The sequence below is a fragment of the Castor canadensis genome, chromosome 6, assembly GCF_047511655.1.
Source record: "Castor canadensis chromosome 6, mCasCan1.hap1v2, whole genome shotgun sequence".
NCBI lineage: Eukaryota > Metazoa > Chordata > Mammalia > Rodentia > Castoridae > Castor > Castor canadensis.
Window position 1 is genome coordinate 34412866 of NC_133391.1, and position 22528 is coordinate 34435393.

At 46.9% G+C, this 22528-nt stretch overlaps 2 protein-coding genes and 1 long non-coding RNA gene across 3 annotated transcripts; 2 read left to right on the plus strand and 1 right to left on the minus strand.

Annotated features, from left to right (window-relative positions):
• Positions 1–445: 445 nt before the first annotated feature.
• LOC109693599 (sperm motility kinase 2B-like) lies at positions 446–6284 on the plus strand. Its single transcript, XM_074077839.1, has 3 exons — positions 446–1985; positions 3658–3779; positions 6135–6284. Exons 1-3 carry the CDS (start codon positions 446–448, stop codon positions 6282–6284), a joined length of 1812 nt encoding a protein of 603 aa, XP_073933940.1.
• Positions 3218–19384, minus strand: LOC141424047 (RB-associated KRAB zinc finger protein-like). Its single transcript, XM_074076098.1, has 5 exons — positions 19149–19384; positions 17930–17986; positions 9357–9483; positions 9010–9105; positions 3218–8155 (listed from the first exon to the last, which is right to left on the minus strand). The coding sequence occupies exons 2-5, from the start codon at positions 17942–17944 to the stop codon at positions 7788–7790; spliced, it is 606 nt and encodes a 201-aa protein (XP_073932199.1). The 5' UTR covers positions 17945–17986; positions 19149–19384; the 3' UTR covers positions 3218–7787.
• Positions 19385–19435: 51 nt separating this feature from the next.
• Positions 19436–20549, plus strand: LOC141424054 (uncharacterized). The gene is made up of 2 exons (XR_012448875.1): positions 19436–20136; positions 20233–20549. It is a non-coding gene; the product is annotated as an uncharacterized lncRNA (long non-coding RNA).
• The last annotated feature ends 1979 nt before the right edge of the window (positions 20550–22528 follow it).

A 22528-nucleotide genomic window follows, 5' to 3' on the forward strand; every position in this document is an offset into this window, starting at 1 on the left:
TTCCAATTGACCTGAATCTAAGCTTTCACCATGTTCCCTAATGGTCGTCTTGACTCCAGTGGTTTCTCTTGTCATCTCACCTTTCCCGTGAATCATGTCGTTAACTGTGTTTTCTCTTTCTCTGCAGAGTTTTGCTAAGTATTTGTCAATTTGTTTATCCTTGCAGAGCTCAGCTCTCGGGACCATTGACTTCTCTGTGGTGGGATAGTTTGCCTTTCCTTTATTTCAGCTCTGGTCTTCATTATCCTTTCCTTTGGCTTTTGGGTTTAATTTGTTCTTATTTTCCTAGGACCTTGTAGCACCTCTTGGGTTCTTTGTTCAGGGATCTCTGGCTTTTGAGGGAGGTGTTTCTAGTGATACACGTCCCCAGTGAGCCACTTTTAATTCATATGCGGTGTTGTTTGGTGTTTCCACTGAAGAGTTCTGGTGACGAGAAGGACACGGGATGGAGCGGAAGGTGAAGAACAGCTTTTTTGGTGAGAACATCGTCACCAAGCATTACACAATTCTGCACACCCTTGGCCAAGGCGGGTTTGGTGAGGTAAAACTGGCCCAGCACAGAGTTACAGGAGCCCAGGTGGCCATCAAAATTGTTTCCAAAGGGGAGCAGAGCTTCACCTCCATATCCTCGGAGGTGGCTATAATGAAGTCTATAGAGCACCCAAACATCGTGCGTTTATTTCATGTGATCGAATCAAAAAAATCGGTGTATATGGTGATGGAGTTTGCCTCTGGGGGAGACCTCCATGACTACGTCTTGGAGAAAGGCCAGGTGGAGGAGGGGGAGGCTCGCAAATTGTTCTATCAGATCACCTGTGCACTGAGCTACTGTCACAGCAAGGGCATTGTGCATCACGACCTCAAGCCAGAGAATATCTTGGTGGATGGCAGTGGCTCAGTGAAACTCAGTGACTTTGGCCTCAGTGCCATTGTCCAAGCCGGGGAAAAATTGCTCATGTTTTGTGGCACTGATGTTTTCTGGGCGCCTGAACTTTTTGATGGGAAGGCCTACGAGGGGCCTCCCGTGGACGTGTGGAGTCTAGGAATGACTTTATATTACATCCTGACGGGCTCGCTCCCCTTTAGCGAAGACACCACCTGTGAGCTGGAGCAGCAGATCAGGCATCTGACGTTCCAGTTTCCAGCATGCCTGTCTGCAGAGGTGCAACAACTGACCCACTACATCCTGACTGCCGACCCCAGAGGGAGGCCCACTGTGGCTGATATCATCCAGCACCCCTGGTTAAAGGCAGACCAAGAACAGAGGCAGGAGATACCCCCCACCCAATCCTATCGCAACGTCTTGGGAACGATGCGTGGACTGGGGTATCATTCCCAGGAGATCAGGGACTCGCTAATGAAAAAGTCCTACAATCATATTATGGCTACCTTCCTCCTCCTCCAGCATCAGACACCACAGGGGGACAGTTCCAGCAGACAAGAGGAAGAGGTCAAGGACTGTGACGATCCTCCTTGCCTGCCCCTGACAGACCCTGTCAACTCCTTCCAGAGGCGACTCAGTGCAACTGCCCTTCACTCCGTCATCAAATCGGTAGCCCCGGAACACCAAAAAGGTGGCGATAGGCAGAAGGGCCGCAGACCAGCCTCGTGGCCTGCTGTAGCCACCTGCAGGGGACCCACGAAGGCCAGAAACATCAGAGCCTCCCACTGCGGCATTCAGGATGCCCGGCATGATACCAGCGATGGTCAGAAGGGAGAGCGAGGCAGCGTGTCCAGTGGGCTGCCCCCCCGCCCCCCCACCCTGGGCGCAGAAAGTCCCATCACCAGTGGGCAACCCCAGAGTGGCACGATCAGGCCCACTCAGGGAGATGATGACCATGGAGGGACCACGACCTTCAGGAAGAAGTGGAGGAGAGCTGCCCGTGGCCTTGCCAAATTCGTCAGGGGCCTCTGTTGTTGTTGTGTGCTGGTCAGCAAGAGAAAAAGTCAACTTCATGCTTTTGGAGAGACGGGCCAAGGGTCAAGTAAGTGTGGCGGGTGAGCAGGGCTCCTGCATTTTATTCTGTCTGCCGTTAGTAATGTCAGTTTGCATTGAAAACCCCAGGTGTATACATTTGTGGGGTGCAATGCAAAGGTGAGGTATACCTGCACGCTGTGGGCTGAGGGAGTCACTGTACTCAGTCGTCTGTCACCGCACAAAGTCCTGCTGGGTCCCATTCTGTGGAGTCTAGGCAGTAGGACAGAGATTACCTGAGGCTGGGGTGGAGAGGGTGGCAGGGAGGGGAGGGAATCTGTGGACCAAAGGGGACAGAGTTTTCCCACAGGAGGGGTCAGGTCGGAGAGGTGTCGCACAGCGGGGTGACTGTAGTCGTGAAGAAGGTCCTGTGTATTCATGTCAAAGTCACCGAGAGTCCATTGCACACATCTCCCTGCCTCTCGAGAGCACAGAGTAGATCCCGGCGTTGGGGTGTGTGAAATCCTTCGTGTGCAGGATGGGTGAGATGTTCTAAACGGAGGCTGTGCTGATGGTTACACAACTCTGTGAATATGCTAAAAGTAACTGCACGAAAACAGGCAACAGCCTCAGGTGTGGTGGTTCGGCACTAGCCGAGTTTGTGGGAGGCCCTGGTCCCACCCCGACACGAGAAAAAAGGAGGAGTGTATGATTTGCAAAGAACCCTTCTGCAAAGCCTTGAACAAAAATTATTTTCACAAATACCACAGTCCTTGCTTTTCTTTTTGTCACACTGGGGTTTGAACTAAAGGCCTGGCTGGTCCTTGCTCGGTTGTCGCTCTGCCACTGGAGCCACACCCACGGCCCTTTTGTGCTTAAGCTATTCTGCAGGTAGTGGGTCCAGGATTTCCTTGGGCTGCTGTTGGACTAGCTGTGCCTTTCATCACAGTGAGACAACAGGTGAAACACCATGCCTGGGTTCTTGCTTGAGATGGGGTCTTGCTAAATTTGTCCTGGCTGAACTTGAACTCTGTACCTCCCTTGATCCCGCTCCCCAGTACCTGAGACTACAGGCATGCCTTAGCGCCTGGCCCACAGAAGTAACTTCCACAGGTACAAAAATCTTTGCAGGAAGATGATCCACCCTCGTTACTCACAGGGCTACTACAAGTAGGCCAGCTCACAGACGAGCAGCACCCTCCGTAGCTGTTAGGATCTGTGTGTTTACACTTTGAACGGTCGGTCACGTGGTTATCACAAAGATGGTTACTGTACCTAAAAGACGGTTACTGTACCTAAGTATTTGGTGAATTTTCTGCCTTTATTCAGTCTGTTCCCAGTAGACAGAAGATTTTTAAAAGTCTTCTGTTCCTAGTAAATAGATTTTTAAATCTGTACCTTCATTTTTCAACCCATCTCCATGAACACATTTGCTAATTCAAATAAGTAGAAAGGTGACAAGTTCTTACAATTCAAAATTACAATGTGAAACGTGTGGCACAGATTTGTAATCCCAGTTGGTGGGGAGGTGGGTGGAGTGGACTTCAAGGAAGGCAAGTCTGAATGTTGTGAGACCTGGAAAAAGATGGAGCCTCCCCGCAGCAGTTGAATGTCTGGCTGGCATCCATCTTCAGCCCTTTTTACAAATGACCAAAACAGAACTGATTCAATGCAGAGACAGAGAGCTGTTCCTTTGTAGAACTGTGGGTGCCGATCAGCTTTCTTTCTGCTACACCTTTCAGATGACTCTGAGAAAACCGATGGCCTTTCAACATCTCGGCCAACTCAAGATCCAAGCAGGGACTCGTCCAGGGAGCCCAGGAAGGAGGCTGAGTACAGGTGGTGGACGCCAGGGCCGGAGGGCGTGAGCTCCTCCCGTCACCCAGCACACAGATGTCTGGCGTGAAGTGCCATGTAAGTTCAGCGAGTGGCGCCTGGCAGCGTGCCCCAGGGCCGCAGCTGCAAACATGGCTGCCGAAAGGTCTCCCACGAGACTTGTCATTTAGGACCTCAGCGGACAGGCGGTGATGTCCTGATGGAACGGCAAACAGCGTCAGGACGTTCCATTCCTATGCAGGTTGGCCTGATGGCCTCATTGCCTGCCTCTCCCAGCCCACACCAAGCTCAGGGTGGGTTCCAGAGCTGGGTGTTCCAAGGTCACAATGGATGGGGCTGCTCACGGATGAGTTCATGCCCCCTGACTGGCTAAGTAAGGATGAGCTTGGGGGGATTTGACTTTCCTCTTCTCTTGACAAGAACTTGTCAAACTTGGGAATGAAGCTGGAGTTTCACTACCACAGCACCCCAGACCTTCACACTGACTGACTTCCTGTGTGCTGCTGGGTCACACATTTTCTCAGGTGGGCCCTTTGCCCGTTCTAGGAAATTGCTCCACCTTAGCTACACCACCTGTACCCAGAGCTACATTTACTTTTCAAAGGATGTGAGAAGCTGCCAAAAAGACACAAAATGTAACAACTGCCCCGGAACCTCTCACCCTCTAGCAAGGGAGCTTTCATTTTCATTGCGAGGGACAGACCAAGGGCCTCACAGTTGCTCGCCCAAGTGTGGGAGAAGGGGTCTTCTGGATTACATGTGAGCACCGCCGTCTCGGTGCGAGAGCTGTCAACATGACTGACCAGAGGCACCGCCCGAGCTGAAGTGAGAGTAAGACACCAGTTCTTCATCTGATGGCAGAAAGCCTACTGCCACTGTTAGTTTCCTCCTGGGAAGTGGGGCACAGTTTCTAAAACAAGTGCCCCCCTGCACAGATTCCTCCTTGCTGCCTGTAAGTATACGGACACATAACCAATGGGTGGTGGCCTAGGCAGGCCAGCATGTGCCGGTCCCCACTGCTCTGTAAGGGCCCCAAGTAAAACTCATTCATGGACAAGCAGCCTGCCCACCTGCCTCATGGCCCTAACCGTGGTGGAGCCACTTCCACGTTCAACTCAGAGACACGGGCAAGCGGGAAACCCAGCTCCTGCTCTGGGTGGGCTGTGTGCATCTCTCTGCCTTCCCAGGGTGCAACTCGGCCTGCATGTCTGAGGACTTGAGTGTGGGTTCTGTTCTGTGGCTGCCTCTGCCCAGGACTTCTGGATCTCCAGCCCCCACCAGGGAATGGAATCAGCATGCATTTCCACCGACAGTCATAGGAAGGTAAGTGGGAGGGGGTCCCACACAGACCCATAGACATGAAGACCCCCTTCTGTGCACCTGCAAATTTCCCAAGCAGGCGTCATGGGGTCCTGCCTCTGCAGCAGGATGAGAGAAATAGGAGGTGTGGGGGTGGGGAGACCCTTCTGTCATGTCTCCTTTGCCTCAATTTCCTTATGTGAATCAAGGGCACTGACCACTTCCCTCCCGAGGATTCACCCTGAGCCCGCTGCCTGCCCCATGCCTCATATTCCATAGGTGCCCACTAGCTACCTCCTGAATAGAGACGGTGCCAGCCCAGCTGGTCAGTGTGCCATGTCTCTCAGGACTTTAAAGGCTGAACGCTGAGTTCGGCCGTCCTGGAGCAGGAGCTGAGGCGGTATTGCTGTGCAGATGAGAGACTTGGGTGGGGAAGGTGGGTTGTCCCAGACGTGGACCCTGGGAGGTCACAGCTCACACTGTGACAACGGAACCATTCCATCTACTTGCCACTGACGGGGCAGCTGTGTGTCCACAGGTTCCAGAGAAGTGAGCACTAAGGTGGGGGTGACAGGGAAGCCCCCTCGCAGCGTCGGGTCAGCAGGCTCGGTTGAAGGAAAGCCTTCATCACAGGGTTTCAGGCAGGGACGCTGAGGGGGACAGCTGCCATCATTGCCCTGTCCCCGATCCTGTGACATTTCACAGCCAGCCCTCTAAGCATGCTGGAAGTCTAGAGGAGAGGCTTGAGCCACAGCCAAAACAAAAGGAGCCTCACTGCAGTTTCTCAACAAACTAAAACCACCTGTTCCCCCAGGTGGCCTGCTGAGTGTCCTGGGTGAGGACGCCCGCCCACTTCTGGGCAGCACCCACACTGGCCTGGAAAAGCTGCCCCCCAAAGATGCTTGCTGAAGATATCCTGTGAGTCATGTCACCCTGTCCTGCCATGGAGTCCTGCCAGCACTGAGCCGAGGGCCTGACCACTGTGAAACTCTGCTCACAGGGTCTGCTCCGCCTGGCCCTCTGTCCTCCGACCTGGCCTTGCTCTGTGAGAAACCCCAACCCCACGCTTCTCTGCTGTCCCCAGGCACAGATGCTCCCTGGCTGTGCCTCTGACAAGGCTCCTCGGAACTGCCCACCAGACAGTTGTACCTCTAGCCAGTGTCAAACACCTGAGAACCCCAACATCCTAAGGCAGAGAGCTGTGACGCACCCATTAGCAAGGTCCGAGGTTTAGGACATTGGTCCTAACAACTGTTTTCAAGCACCAGTGGTCCTGACCCCGTAGGCCCCACAGCTGTGTCACAGGTTGCTGTCAAGTCTGGTGGTTCCAAAGACCTAGGCCCTCGAGCTGTCACAGCAGGTCACCACCCCTTAGGACTGACAGCTGTAACTGAGTCAGCATCAGCGGGGAGGGGCTGCACATACAAGGCCCTGGAGTTTTAACACTCATGGTGTCACCTGTGACTCTGGGTGCGGTTGGCCAAAGAGCTCTAACACAGACCGTGTTGTGGAGACCGATGGCGTCGTCACCCTAGGGGCCAGCGCTGTGATATTATCCAAGGTCCAAAAGCTTTCACGACTTCTTACTTTGTAGAGCTGGGGGGTGCCAAGCAAATTTTAGTTTTAGGAGAGCCTTCCTCCGGCAGGTGCTGGCAAGGACTCCTTCCATCACCGTCCCGTCGCCAACTCTGGGACAGAAAGGCAGTATCCCTCTGACAATGTCTGAATTCCTACAGGAGAGGCTTCAGCCCCATGCCAAGGAAAACGAGCCCCATTTCAGTTTCTCAGTAAACTAGTTCCCACCCCTCACCTCCAGGTGGCCTTCCGACTGTCAGCCCAGGGTGAGGACCCCAGCCTGTCCTAGGCAGCACTCAGCTGAGCTTGGAAAGGTTGCTGCTCCAAGTCTGTTCCTGACATGGCACCCTATCCTGGCATGGCGTTCTGCCGACAGGCTCTGCTGGATGACCCCAGTCCACACAGTTCTCATGGATGGACTGGGCGCTGAGTCCAGGGCCTGCACTCTGTGACCCTCTCTGCTCACATGTTCTGATACCCCCGGGCCTCTCTACCACCCAGCCTTCTCTATGAAGATCCCCGGGGCTTTTCTGCTGCACCATCCCTGTCCCCGGGTGCAGCTGCTCCCTGGCTGTTCCTCTGACAACTGCCCTGATTTATCTCCCCAGCTCCCCGGCCAATGTCATGGAGGAGGACAACCAGGTGCAAACCAGACACGATTTCCTTCGTGTATGCTAACAGGTATGGGTTGGGCCCCTGTTCCACAAATTGGTAGTTGAGTTGATCCAGGTCCATGGGCTGAAAGACTCAGTTTCCCCAGAGGAACGGCAGCAGGTGGGGATCTTGGGTACATGGGGCTGGATTAGAGAGAGAAGGGAAGGGGTGTGGAAAGGAGGGGTGTGGGGAGTAGAAAAAAGCGGAAGCTGGACATGGGGAGAGGTCTCCATGGGGAGCAGCACTGGTTCAGGGAGCCTTTTTCTTTCCAGATCCAGTGTTATGTACCAGAGCTGAGGATATGGGGGGAGACTGCACCCACCTGCCCTAGCAGTCTGCAGAGCAAGCATCCTAATGTCCTTGGGCTGAGTAAAGGTACCTCTGTGTCCTTGCAGTGTGCCCAGGGCGATTTGATGTCTGCTTAGGAAATCCTGAAACCCCCTTGCCTGACCACTCCATGCCACTGACTCCTCTTCATCCCTCTTAGCCTTCCGACAGATTTCTTTTCTTATGAAATCCCAGATGCTCTTTCCCGGAGAACACTTTCCTCACTTTGAGAACAGACATCCCTATTTTGATTAAACTCATAGGGTGTCTCTCCGTATGTTTTTCCACATTCAATGCACTCTCCAAATCTCTTTGTTGCATAGCTTCCATCACTACTAATTAATTCTGAAATAGATTCTAAATTCTTTCCACAGGAGACACAACTGTGAGCTATCATGCTTGGTGAAACAAGGAGAGATTCTACATTGCACATTTTTTCAAATGCACACCCTCTGTCTTCCAGCAGGTCTTGGTTGTTGATGTCGACAGCTTGCCTCAAATGCTTGCCTTCAATGTCCTCTACTAGGTCACCAGCTTTGCAGACTTCTCCTGAAAAGAAGCACAATTAAATAAACCTTGTCAATTTGAACACACAAGCTACCGAATGGGAGTGGTATCTACATATTTCATTTGTGGGACTGATTCTCACTTAGGACCACTGTCCACAAATAAAACTAATTATGAGTGTATAGGGCTTGCTTTCCTTTGATTTTTTTTTTGCACACATGCACACATACATGGGTGGGGAGATGTGTGGAAGGAGGAGGGTGGGCAGGAACTCAGTAGTAGTGGAAAAAGTGAGTAAATCCACACTGAACATAAGCACCTTTGTTACTTTACAAATAGTCAATCTTTGGTAGGAAAGGTGAAAAAAAACCCAAGAAATTATGAGCAGAGTGTAAAGTCATTGAAAGGGTGCTGATCCAGGAAGAAGTGGGATGATTTGGAGGAAAAAGGTCAGTGGGAGAATAATTACTGGGCACATGTGCAAAGGTAACTTAATATTAAGTATGGACTACGTCTGGGAGAAATGCATCAAAATTTATATTAAATGGCAAGACATCACTGCATACCAAGATGACCACCCTAGATTCTTCCCACATCTTTGTCTCTCTACACTGCTGTAAATTTCCTACCATTTAGAGAGACCTCACAACCAGGGCTTAGAAGAGTTTATGATACAAAGTCAATGCTCATTATGTTTAATTATAAATTTCCTTTCAATGTGATGACTACAATTTCCCCAACTGGTCACGTCCCTATCACAATACTTTTTCTGAAGACAAACAAGAGTTTCCATACTCCTATGTTGCATCTGGTGTAAAGCCTTAAGCATCAAGTTCCTAAAGCTGCCCTACAACTGGGATGACCATTTTCTAAAATTTGACATTCTACTCACTCACCTGGACAACTGTGAGAGGACAAGTCACCTTCTATCATCCATGGCTCTTCTCCCTGCTCCAACCTAATGATCACATTTGGTTTGGTAACATCGTACCCTGTTAACAAGAAATGCAGAGGTACTTGGACTAGCTGGCTGACTTCAGAAATCGACTGCAGAAGATGCTGCCACCCATGCTATACAATAAAGACCCCATTTTTTACTTATCAAAATCAGAACCTTCCAATGGAGAGGTAAAAATACAAAACTTGACCTCTGCCCAAAAGGAACTAAAAAGAGCTTACCATTTGTTTCCTCAAACTCAAGAAGAGTCTAAATTTCAAGTGTTTAGATAGCAAGCGGCCTCACCCACGGAGACGAGGTTGCTGTAGTTCTCCAGCATCACGTCCCTGTACGTGGTCTTCTCGTCAGCGTCCAGCTGCTGCCACTCCTCCTGGGTGAAGTCCACAGCCACGCCCTTGAAGGACACCGGTTCCTGCAACGGCAGCACAGAGTTGAGTGACATGAAAAAGGCACTGGAGACAAGATTTTCTCAAGTTCACTGGTACAGTTAACTGTGAACACTGAACAACTTAACAAACGATATTGGAGCTTGACTACCTTTGAGGTGTTCAATATGTAAGAAACAAAAATTAAAATCAAAACACAACTGAGTTCCCATTTTGCAACTAGACTATGTGAGTTTTGGGGATACAAGTAAAACCCCACTCCCATTCTCAAGACAGTGACAGCCTAACGAGGAGACACATATAAACAAATACATGTGTTTTACTCCTTGTCACTTTCTTGGGTCTTCTTTGCTGGCCATTCCCTCCCCTTTCAGATCCCTTCATGGTCCTCAGCACTCGACTAAGGCTTTGTCTCTTTCCTTCTCATCACTATCCTGGTGCTCTCACCCAGTTTCAGCTCTCAGATCCTTTTTGCCTCTTTTATTTGCATAGCCAGTTACCTCTGGTTAACCGCATTGCTAGGTTTTTTTTTTTTTTTTTACTTAGAGTTTCAGCTTAACATCTTTATTTATTTATTTTTTGTGGTATTGGGATTTGAATTCAGGGCCTACACACTGAGCACTCCAACAAACCTATTTTTTCTGTGATAAGGTTTTTTGAGATAGGGTCTCATGAACTACTTGCCCAGGCTGGTTTCAAACCACAATCCTTCTGATCTCTGCCTCCTGAGTAGCTAGGATTACAGGTGTGAGCAACTGGCACCTGGCAACATCTTCTTTTTGAGGGGGTACTGGGGGTTGAAGACATCAGTGCTTTGTGCTTGGAGGCAGGTGCTCTTCCACTTGAGCCACCCCCCCCAGCCCAGCTCAAGCATCATATCTCAAACATTTTATTCTTGCAGCAATATATAGTTTGAATGAACACCTGAAGTTGTTATTAGCGTGATATACGAAGAAGATTAACAAACACAACCCAAACTACTTCAACTCTATGTTCCAATTAGGCTTCACAGATCCAATTAATTTAAAGTCCTGAAAGGTGAACTGTGTATTCTACAGGATTAAGGAAGAAAGGTGATGATGAGGTATAAAAAGTACCAGTGAAGTAGCATCAATATTTAAGTGTTTAGCGAAGAAGAACAGGTCAAAAGATGCCAAGAAGGCACATTCCCAAAGTCAGCTTCTGACAATAACAGTAATAACAATTAATTCTAACTCAAGAGAGTAAATCAAACATACACAATTATTTTCCCGCCTTGAAAATAACTCCAACTCAACAAAAAAAATTAGTTCCATTCTACTAAGAGTACCGGAACACAGAAGTTCTTCCACCAGCAGTGTCTCATGCATATCCTTGATGTACAGAGACAAGAAGGAGACCCAAGAAATCAGAGCCTTGGGACACACACTGTATCCAGGCTGCCTGTAGCAAAGTGGGCAGTCTCCAGTAGAGCCCTTGAAGACTTGAGGCCAATTAACAGGCTGGGGCTCCAGTAGGAACAGAGACTGATGACAGGAAAATGAGCCACAGGACCCGAGCAGTTTGCTTGGTACCTGGGGTCAGTTTACAGAGCAGCAGGACAAGTGCTGAGTCTGCAAGAGAAACCTCTGGCAGCCAGATGTCATAGAGTCCATTATCAGGGCGACCATGTATGCACTGTCCAAAGAGAAACCTCTGGGTGGGACACCAGGAATGCAGGTGCAGTCCAGGGCTGTCTCAGCAAACCAGAGTATTTATTTATCCCTAGCCACACTGTACGTGGATCTTCCCATACAGCAAATGTAGAAAACCCTTGTTAACGGAAAGCAATTTGAACAGATTGACTTGGCTGCTGCTTTTCCTCTTCTAGGAAAATGAAGTGATGGCCATCTAACAAGGTGGCCTCCCAGACAGCTCTCATACTCCGCAGCCATGGTCTCCAGAAATGAACCAGGCATCAGTTGGGGTAATCACTGGAGCACATTCACACTGGCTGCTCTTCGCTACAAACGGCAAAAGAAAAGCAAGACTCACTGGCGAACTGAGGAAAAGAGCATGAATGAAAGAGCAGCATCAATATGAGTGATCAACACCAGTGGAACCAAATTCATACAGGAAGCAGAACTCAAATTATGTCTCCTGACCCATATTTTTAAATAATTAAAACAAGAGCATTGGGCAAAGAATGCTTAGAACTTAGAGACTGGATTGTTTAAAAAAAAAAAATCCTCACATAAGAATCTTGTTTAACAAAGGGGACACAGAATAGTAACTCAGGAACTTTCTCAGAAAATAAGAAATGGAAATGAATACTGAAGTCGGGATTTTCCTCAGTGGAGAAAAGACGCACACTCTCACTAAAATCAGGAGCGAGGTAAAACACTCATTTCCTCCAACGGGAGGAAACAGCTAAAGGAATGAAACCAAGGAGAAATGACTCTCATTTGCAGATGACATTAAAACTCAGAGAACTGACGATGAGACCAAATCCATAAAACAACTGTCATGTCACAGTGCAGGTAACATGGAAATCAACAGCCCTGCTCTCATAGAGTAAGAAGATGCAACCCAAATGCACACAGGGTGTTTCTACTAGGATATCTTTACTCCTGAAAGGTATGCAGGCAGAGAGGAACAAATGGAATATTCCTTACTCTTGGACAGGTCAACTTAATAACATAAAGGTGTCAGTTACCCTAAGTTACTTTATGGAAATATGATCCTAACAAAAACAACAAGCTTACTCCTGCAAAGACACAAGGTCCAGAATTTGTTCCAGATGACACAGAAGTCCATACTGGGAAGGGAGGAATGGAGAACAGCCAGGAAAATTGTAAATGGAAAACAAGCTATGAAAGGGGCCTAACAGTACTAGGTTTTAAACATGGCCTCTATGATTAAAACAGCTTGGTAGGGCTGGAAGTGTAGCTCAGGGGCAGAGCACATGCTTAACATGCACAAAGCCCTAGATTCAAAATCCAGCACCAAAACCAAAACAAAAACACAACTTCCCCCACCAAACCAATGAAAACAAACAAACAACAAAAAAACCCGAAAGAGCAGAAAAAGAAAAGTGAATCTAGAAAGACTTTTCTGATTAGGTGATAACAGGAATGTCCCAATCATTTGTGCTATGGTTTGGGTGTGGCCTAAGTGTCCCCCAAGAGTGCACTGTGATTAAACGCTTGATCCCCAGGTGGCACTGTTAGGGGGTGGTAGAACTTTGGGGAGGTGGGACCTAATGAGAGGTCCTTAGCTCAGAGGCTGTGCCCTCAGAAGGGACTGAGGGACACCAGACTCTGACTTTCCTATTTGGTAATGTGAGCTCCTAAACACATAGCTCAACTGTGATGTGACACAGCCCAAAATGGAGCTGTAGCCTCATCACACCCATGAACCTTCAAACTGGTGAGATAAGCAACCTTTTTTCTTTACAAGTGAGCTGCCTCTGGCGTTTCATTGCAGTCACACAAGACTGATTAATACAAATTTGTTAAAGCAAATGCTAACCACTTGGACATGGATCAAACTGCATCCATACCTCACACCATAGAAGAATAAACTCCAACTCCAACTGGGTCAGTGATCTAAATGTCAAAATGAAACCTTACAAGAAAAGAAGGAACCAGGTGGATTTCTCTGTAACCTCCATGTGGGGTAAGGCTTTCTAACTATGACTCAAACATTAAGACATGTGCTTTTAGTGGTGATGAACTAATGGACTGGATTTACCCTCCTCCTGCAACCCTCCCACACACAGAAGCAATGGTTCTCAAGACACTGGTCCCTATGCAGTGAAGGACGGTGACCCATCAGAGGTGGAAACAAGGACCTCTCCAGACTGTGGAACAGGGGAGAAGGGACAGAGCTTAGGAGAAGGAGGTGAGAGTGGGAGAAATAGGCAGGAAAAATATAAGCTATGAGGAAGAAACCAGTGAATAAAGACTAGCTCAGAAATGGCTGAGATGTTATAACTAGTAGAGAACACCAGAACAGTTTATAATTGTATTCCACATGTTCAAAAACTTGAGTAGAGACCCAAACAGAACTGTTACTGGTGAAAAGTATAAAATCTGAGGTAAAAATTACACTGGACAAGATCAATGGCATTTCAGGGATAAATAAAACAAAACATGAAAACAGAGTTATTGAGGCTGTATAAAATGAAAGCGACAGGAAAATTGAAATCAAGAATATTTGGGGGGAGAGGGGGTTTGTGGGACAATTTCAACCAGCAAAGGAAGGTGGGGAAGTAATGAGGAGGAGAATTCCCCCAATATTGATGAAAACCACAAATGCAAAAATCCAAGAAGTTCAACACTCCCCAAACAAAGAAAATTGAAGAAGGTGACACTACGACACATCACAAGAAAACTGTTCCAAACCAGTGAGAAACAGAAAAGTTGAAAAACAGCAATGAAAAAAGAGGGAACATATTATATACAGAGGAACAAAGACAGGTGAGATCAGATTTCTTTTGGAAACACTACAACTGAGAAGCGGGGGAGGAATACATTTAAAGCATTTGGGGAAAAACTCCAGCAAAAATCCCCACTAAAGCAAAGGAAAAATGAGGATATTTCTGACAGAGGAGCTGAAAGATTTCCTCACCAATTAGAAATGTTAAAAGTCTTCAGAGAGGAGTGAATGATAGCAAATTAAACCTGGTTCTATACAAAGGAACAAAGAGGACTAGAAATGGTAGCTGTGAATTCTCTCATTAGGTAAAACTCCTTAAAAGATCATTATTCAGCAATAGTGTAATGACCAAAGGGAGGAGACATGGAAGTACCTGTTGTGAGCTCTTATGTAAAGCAGTGTATTTCTGGAAGGTAAACTATGATACATTAAAGTTGCATACTATAAATCCCAAACACCTAGCAGAGTAACAAAGTAGTGTTATAGTTAAAGGCCCAACAGAGGACGTAAGATGGCATAATAAGAAACATAAATCAAGGGTCTGGGAGTTTGGTCAGTGGTAGAGGGCTTGCCTAGCATGTATGAAGCCCTGGCTTCAATCCCCAGCACCTGCAGCAAGACAAAACACAAAAAACAAAAGGAAGGAAGACTTAGAAGAAATATGGGACAAATAGAAACAGAACAGACTCTAACCTCACCAGATACAGTAACAAACACATTGTACAGCAGTGGTCTAAGCATCCCCAACCAAAAGACAGAAATTGTCAGAGTAGATAAAAACAAAGCGCAAGGCCCAGCTGTACATTACCTATAAGAAAAGCGTGCTCAATGCAAAGACGCAAACACACTAACAGCAGAAGGTAAAGTAAGATGTACTATGCCCACATCACTCAAAAAGGACTCAGTGGCTTTTTTCAACAGCAAAGTGGTAATTGAGAAAAACATTAAAATCTTTTTTCTTTAAATGCAGTGCTGGACATTAAACCCTGGGCCTTGTGCACTCTAGGCAGACATAATCTTGAAGGTTTATCCAAGTAATAAATATAGGAAGCAAAAACTGACAGAATTCCAAAGAAAGCAACAAAGTAACTGCAGAAGATTTCATCTGCCCTTCACAAGTAGCAGAAAGTCAGCAAAGACAGAGAACACATGGACAATGCAGCCGATTTCATCAATCTGATGTCATCAGCGCTCACACACACTCCACCCCACAGGAGCAGGACATTCGTCTTCTCTAGTGTGCAGATCCTACTCTAAGCCAGAAATCTAAGTTTTCATGTAGTGTTCAGCCAGAAATTCACAATCTAAATGCAAAGCGTGAGCAAACATCAGGGAAACCTAATCTCAAAGACTTTTTAATAAAATAACTGGCCTATAATTCTTCCAATAGTATAATGACACTGAGAAACTACTCCACATTAAATAGCCTTAAAAAAGCATGAAAGCTAAGTGCAGTTCATAATCCTGGACTGACTCTTCTACCAGAAATAATGACTGCCATAAAGGAAAATACTGGGAAACTAGCAAAATTGGAAAATGAACTGTACTTTAAATGAAGTACAATTAGAATTTTCTAATTGTGCCATTGATACGTAAGGGAATGTCCTTGCCTATAGGAGGGATAATCTGAAGCATTACATGGCAAAGAGGCACGACACGTGGCACCCTCTTTCAAATGGTACAGGAAATATGTGCATGCATAAATGTGTATGGACACACACACAGAGGCAAATGTGGTAAAATGTTAAGAACTGAAGTTTCTGAGCAAAAAGAATGTGATTTCTTTGCAACTCTTCTGTAAATCTCAAATTATTTCTACATAAAATACTGATTACAAACAAATGCTATCAAATATATGAGGTATTTCAAAAGGACTTGGAAATCAACTTAAAGGGGTCTTCCCTGCCCGCAGATGGAACCACTTAAATATCCAAGTGATCTGCAACTTCACGTCACCTGAGCTACTTGAAATTTGGTGGAGCACTTGCCTAGCATGTGAGAGCCTCACACTTGCCAGGCAGGGGCTCTGTACCACCTGAGGCACACTCCCTGCCCTGTTTGGCTTGAGTTATTTTTTGGATAGAGTCTCGTTTTTGACTGGGGCAGCCTTGGACCAGTCCTCCTACTTCTGCCTGTTGATAGCTGAGATCTAAGGTGTGTACCACCACCATGCCTGGCTTGACGTTGAGGTGGGGTTGCAGTAACTTTTTTTTTTTTTTGGCCTGGGATACTCCACTCTGCCTCTGGAGTAGCTGGGATTACAGAAATGAGTCACTGTGTCCAGCCAACATGAAACATTTTTAAACCCATGGCCTCATGATAACCAGCCAAAAAACCAAAAATGCTACTCAAAATTTTGAAAACTATCTTCCTGTCTTCCAATATACAACAAAAATGAAGTGAAGCTGAGTTTCAGATAAGTACTCTAGCTTGTAAATGAGGAAGAAAGGGTAGAATTAGTGGACTGCCATTCTGCCTCCCAAGGGAATCCATAGACTGTGGCAATGATCATCAAGCAGAAGACGCTCACCTCACAAAAGCAGAGCCAGGAGGGTGACAGAGACCCCGCAAGAAAGGAAGCAATGCCATGAAAAACAGTCCTGACAAAAGAAGTGAACTTAATCGACCTGATCAGACTTCCAGATCAAGCTACCAAGTGTTCAAGGCATAAAAGGAATTAAAAAAATTCGCTAAAGGTAACACTATGACAACACATTCCAAACTGAGAAACTGAGGATAAACAAATTAGTTTCTTCAAACAATAAACAGCAGAAAGAGACATATTAGGGGAACTATCAATAAAACATTTATCTTCCAACTGCAGCGTGTGGATGTCACCGTATACTGAGAGAAAACATACCAAAACTTTTCTAGAAAACCGAAACACCAGACATTATATATTCAAAAAGAATGGCATTGTGGGTAGTCTCCACTCTGTTAAAGAAAGACTGGCTATCACTTACAGACAAATACAGAAATACATATTTTTTTGTGTCTGAGTAAAAGGAGAGATGCCGTGAAGGAAGTACGACTTTGAGAGCAACAAATGTCAAAGCAGATGAAGGGCCGTATGAGGCAAGGACTGGAAAATGTACACTGGATTTGCCTGTTATTAAGTCATTGGTATTCTTTACCTACAGATTCAGGAAAGTGGTAAAGATGTAACCAAAATACTGAGAAATGAATGTGAATAGGAAGTGAAAAAATCTTTGTTAGTGAATATTCTTGCATTGTTTGCTGTCCAACCCAAACAGACAGAAATATGGACCCAGGGGAGGAGAAGCAGGTCAGTAAAGGATGATCAGGTCATGCCCCCATGATCCTGATTTCATCCCTGGATTAAACAATTTGGTCCACAAAACAAACAAAAAACAAAGACAAAGAGAAGTCATGCACCACAATAGTTTATTAGGAAAGCTATCTGCAATTATACCTACTTTAACAAAGAAAAATCTTTAAAACTCACAGGTAACAACAATGGTGTCTTGTAATGTCTTCATTTTCACTGATGATGTAATGGATGTTACTTTCCTTTTTCTATGACTATCTAGCCTATCAAGCCAGGCATTGGGGATGCACACCTGTAATCCTAGCTACTCCGGAAGCTAAGATTGGAAAAATTGTAGTTCAAGGTCAGCTGGGTAGAGATGGGGGAGTTTGGAAAAAAAAAAAAAACAGCAGAGAGCTTAAAAGAGGAGGATCTCAGTATTCACTCTGGCAAAAAGCAAGACTTTATTTCCAAAATAACCAGTGCAAAAAGGGCTGGAGGTGAGGCTCCAGAGGTAGAGAGCTGCTTAGCAATCTTGAAGCCCTAAGTTCAAACTCCAGTTCCACAAAAAAGGAAAAAAAAAAGTGCTACTTGGCAATAGCTTCATTAGCCCTAAACTATCACTCACCTGCACCAAAGACCTTACAAAAGGCTCTCAGTGCTGATTTGCTTCTCTGACTGCATTTCACTTGATAATATCTTTTATCCATTTCTACATTGTCATTTAAAGAACAGATCCTTATAAACCTCCTCAAATGTATTACGAAGAAGAGGGAAAGAAAATATACACAAACAGGAACACTCACCTTCAATCTGTTCATTTTCTGCTGCTCTTGGGAAACTGTAGTCTATTGAGGGTGGACCTAAGGGAGGAGAAGCAGGTCACTTCAGTCAGGAATTATCTAGCTGAACCATCAAACGGAGTATACCTACTGAAAACTCAAGAGGGGAAAAAAACCAGTGACAGTCAGGAAACACACACTTTTTAAATTCTAAATCATCAGGTGATACAGGATGGCTTAGACACTCAAAGTTGAATATAAGCCTTGACTCCCTTTCTCAAATGCTCTGCCACTATTAAACACAAGGCACAAAAACCGAAAGTTTTCTTGGGATGTGCATTCATTTTATTATTGTTTGGTTTGGGTTGTGGTGTTAAGAATCGAAACACGGCCTTGTACATGCCCAGCTCAAACTCTTACCTGCGAGCCACATCCCAGCTTACTGGCTCTTCAAATTGCTTAAAATCAAAGAAGCCACAGGAATTGAGAATTTGAGCTCTCAAAAATGGAATGAATGCCTGGGCATTGTGGTGTACACCGCAATCCCAGCACTTGGAAAGCTGATGCTGGAAGATCATGAGTTCAAGGCCAGTACCAGTCACACAACAAGATCCTATCACAAAAAAGGGGGTAGGGGTGTTAATGGGCATAAAGAATGGTTTGGTTTTTAAAGTACCCGCCTAAACTTGGCTGATGCTGTACTTAACTAAACCGGACCACAGCGGACAGAACACTGCAGTCCCGTTAGCACTGCGACCAACAAACCTGTGACCTTAACCTTGGTCAAGTCACCCATCTTCCCCAGCCCAGTGTCTTCCTCCTCCATCGATCCAGGCAAAAGAGACTTTTCCTGCACTACACCGGGTGACTCTACAGGACAGAGCTGGGGGAGTGGGGGGTCAGCAGACAAAGAACAGAGGTGCCCATGACGTTTAGACCCGGGGATCCTGGAGCGGGGACAGCTGGGGGAAGGGGTGTCGGGGTGCGGAGTCAGGACGTCATTCCCGGTCCTCACAGCCCCTCACGGAGCGCCGTGACCCGTGCAGCCCGCCGGGCCTCCGTCCCCGGGGCCGCGGAACCTGCGCTGCCCCCTCGCTGTGCCCGCGCGGTTGCTGCAGCAGGCCGCGCTCACCCGGACCGCAGGTCCCGACCTCCCCACCGCCCTGGGGCTCCCAGGGCCTTCGGGACAACTTCAGGCCGAACGTCCCTCCCGGGGCCCAGTTCTGCCGTCCTCGGCACTCACCGTCCGGCTGCGTCCGCCGAGGATGCCGCGCGCCGGGCCCGGTCCAGCCGCCGCCGCCCGCCGGGTCCTCCGCCGCGGGCTCTTCGCTTCCCCTTCGCGCCTCCGCCGGCCCACGCGGACCTTGACGCGCACAGTAGCACCCGCTTAGTGCCCGCCCGGTCGCTCGGCCCTCAACCCCGCTAGCAACGCTGTTCTCACAGACCAGAGGACCAAGTCTGGGAGCGAAGGCTGCAAGTGAACTGGGACAGACAGGAAGCGAGGGCAGTGCAGCAGCCGTGCGCATGCGTGAACGCGCACGCAGAGAGAGGCGCGCATGCGCAGCAGGGCGCCGGAAGTCCCGTCCCCGGGTGCTGATCCCAGGGAGAGTACGAGGACTCTATTTCCCAAAAGGCTATGCGACACTAGGTTTAGGGAGCGTGGTAGAAATCTCCACTTCGTCTAGCCGCTCAGAGGCACTGTTTTAGAAGCAATGGCCTCCGGAAGCCCCTCACACTCACTTTTACACTTGGTTTCGCTCCCTTAAGCTCCAAGAACTAGCAGCCTGTTTGCGTGCTGGTCCCAAGTCCTCTGATAGATTAAGACCCTTTGGTTAGAACCGAGATTTGACATATCGTAGGAAAGGAAAGAGTGTGTTGTGTTCTCTTCACTAAAATACTCGATGTTTCACACGTACGAGGGCACACCGAGGGCTCTGAGATGGAGCTAGACCTTCTAGGAAGGGTACGGAGAGTGGGTGGCCTGGGGCCCTAAGGGAGACGCAGGCTTCAGCGCCAGATGGCACTTATTGCTGGGTGACTGGGAAAACTTCCTGGGCCTCAGTTTCCTTATCTAAGAAGAGGGGGGAACTAAGGGTAAAATCGTCCTCTTATATCGTCCCAGCATCCCTTCCTGACAAGGTATAACCTTGTTGCGCCTGGAAAAAGAGAAAGATTTAAAAGAACCAACTCTGTGATCACAGAGCAAGCAACGACCAAAAATCTGGGAGGCAGTAAGTGTATTTGCGTATATAAATATGTACATTTATAAGCACACAATGTAGCAACGCTTCTTCTTCTTCTTCTTTTTTGTTTTTTCTTTTTGGCAGTACCGGGGTTTGAACTCAGGACTTCCCACTTGCTAGGAAACACTGAAACAATGCAAATGCTGGAACTGCTGGAATGTCGAGATAACAACACGCATACCTGCTCAACCCTAATGGCCTCCCCGCTAATGTCCAACGCCTCCCCCATCCTCTTTCCCAACCACCCCAACCCATCCCCCTCCAGCCTCCCTCTTCCCACCACGGAATGTTTAAAATCCCCAGCCTGTAAGAAAGGCGTGCTCTCGCCCCTCTCTGAGTGTTACTCTGCTGGCTGAGGGTCCCTCTCAGGTCTCCTCTCCCTAATAAAGGCCTGCTGCTTACGAAGGTCGCAGATGTGATTCTTTTCCACTTCTTCACTTTCCTTTCACTTTTTGCTCCGGTGACAGGGTTCTTCCTTTTGGCTTAGGACCATGAGTGTTCTAAGTCTCCTGCTGTCGCTGGAATGACAGGCTCCTGCCACCACATCCACCTTTTGCTTTTTTCCATTGAGATGGGGTCTTGGAAACTTTTGGCCAGGCTGGCCTGGAATCATTGTCCTCCCTATCTCAGCCTCCCAAGTGGCTAGTATTACAGGCGTGAGCCACCAACGCAGAGCTTCGTTCTTTCTTAAGACTGATTAATATTCCACTGTATGTTGAAATCAGTTTTGTCTATACACTCCATCCATGGGCATTTGTGTTTTTACCTTTTGGCCGTGGTGAATAAGGGTGTTGTGAACATTTGCATCAAGAGCTTGTTTGAGAATCTGTTTTCAGTACTGCTGGGTACACAGCCAGGAGTAAATTGCTGCATTATATGTTTACTCTATGTTCAACTTTTGTTTTTTTGGTGGTACTGAGGTTTGAACTCAGGGCTTCACACTTGCTAGGTGGGCGCTCTACTGCTTGAGCCATGCCTCCAGCCCTGTGTTTAACTTTTTGAGGAACCAAAAAGAGGCTGCACCATGTCACATTCCCAGCAGCAATGCTAATGGACTTCACTTTCTCTACATCCTTGCTAGCAGTTATTATTTTGTTTTATTATAGCTCCCTCTTAGGTATGAAGTGCTACCACATTGTGATTTTGTTTGACATTCCTTCATCAATTTTGCATCCTTCTTGCAAATGTCTCACCCAAAGTTGTAATGTGGCAGGGAGGAGGGCCAGAAGAGAAACAGACAGGCTGTGTTCTAAGGAGACAGGGGGAGAGGATGGCAAAGCAGAGAGATAAAACTTAAAGAATTAAAACATGAAGGTCACATAGCACTGGGGGAATGAAATAGCCAATGGAGTCACATGCAGCCATACGTGGGTTGGGCTTTGCTTTTTGCTTTTTTAACCTGCTTGGAAGGGAATATAAGGTGAGACCCCTTTGTTCCCGGGGTTCAGCCTTTGGACATGAGTCCGCTGGGTCTGTGTCATCAGCACAATAAACATTGCTTTGTGCTAATCTGCCTCAGAGTCCCCTATCTCAGCTCGTAATTTCCCACAACAGTAAAGCAATTCATTATTGTTTTTGCATTCATTTTTATCAACTTTTTTTTGAAGTGCTGGGGCTTAAACTCAGAGCCTTATGCATCCTAGGCAAGTGCTCTACCACTGACCTACAGTTCCTAGCCAAATGTTTATTATATTTTAAGTTTTTATGACATAGAATTTGTTTTCTGGTCTGGAGATGTGGCTCATATGGTACAGAGCTTGCCTTGCTCAAAGCCCAGTACTTCAAAAAAAAAATTCTCATCATGTTCTCAGAGAGGTAAGAGGAGATCCTGTATCCATGAAACAAGAACAGGGCACTATAAAAAAAAAAGGAACATTCAGACAAATTATTTAATAAGAAAGTCAAGATAATAAAGGAAAATATAAGTTGATGGTTTGGAAGCAAAATTGAGTCAATCTTTCAGAATATTTGAGGACCAATTCAATAAGTGAATAAAATTATTTCCAAAAAGAACAGCAGGTGGGAACAGGAACAGAAAATCGCCAATGGAATAATTTGGGGATAGTTTCTAAGACTGAGAAATAGAAATTTCTGAAATAAAGTGACCCATCACATACACAGTGAAAGGAATGGGAAAACAGTGACAATAATTTTGAATTTTGGGATATTGGGGACAAAAAAGCAGATATGCCAAGCCATGGTTTTTTCCTTTTTGAGATAGGGTCTTGTAATGTAGCCCAGGCTGGTCTTGAGCTCACGATTCTCCTGGCTTAGCCTCCCAAGTGCTGAGATTGCGAGTGTGTACAATCCCACTGGCTGCCATGATTTTTTTTTCATGTGAACTTACTCCATCTGCCTTTGTCTTCCCAATTTCTCTGTA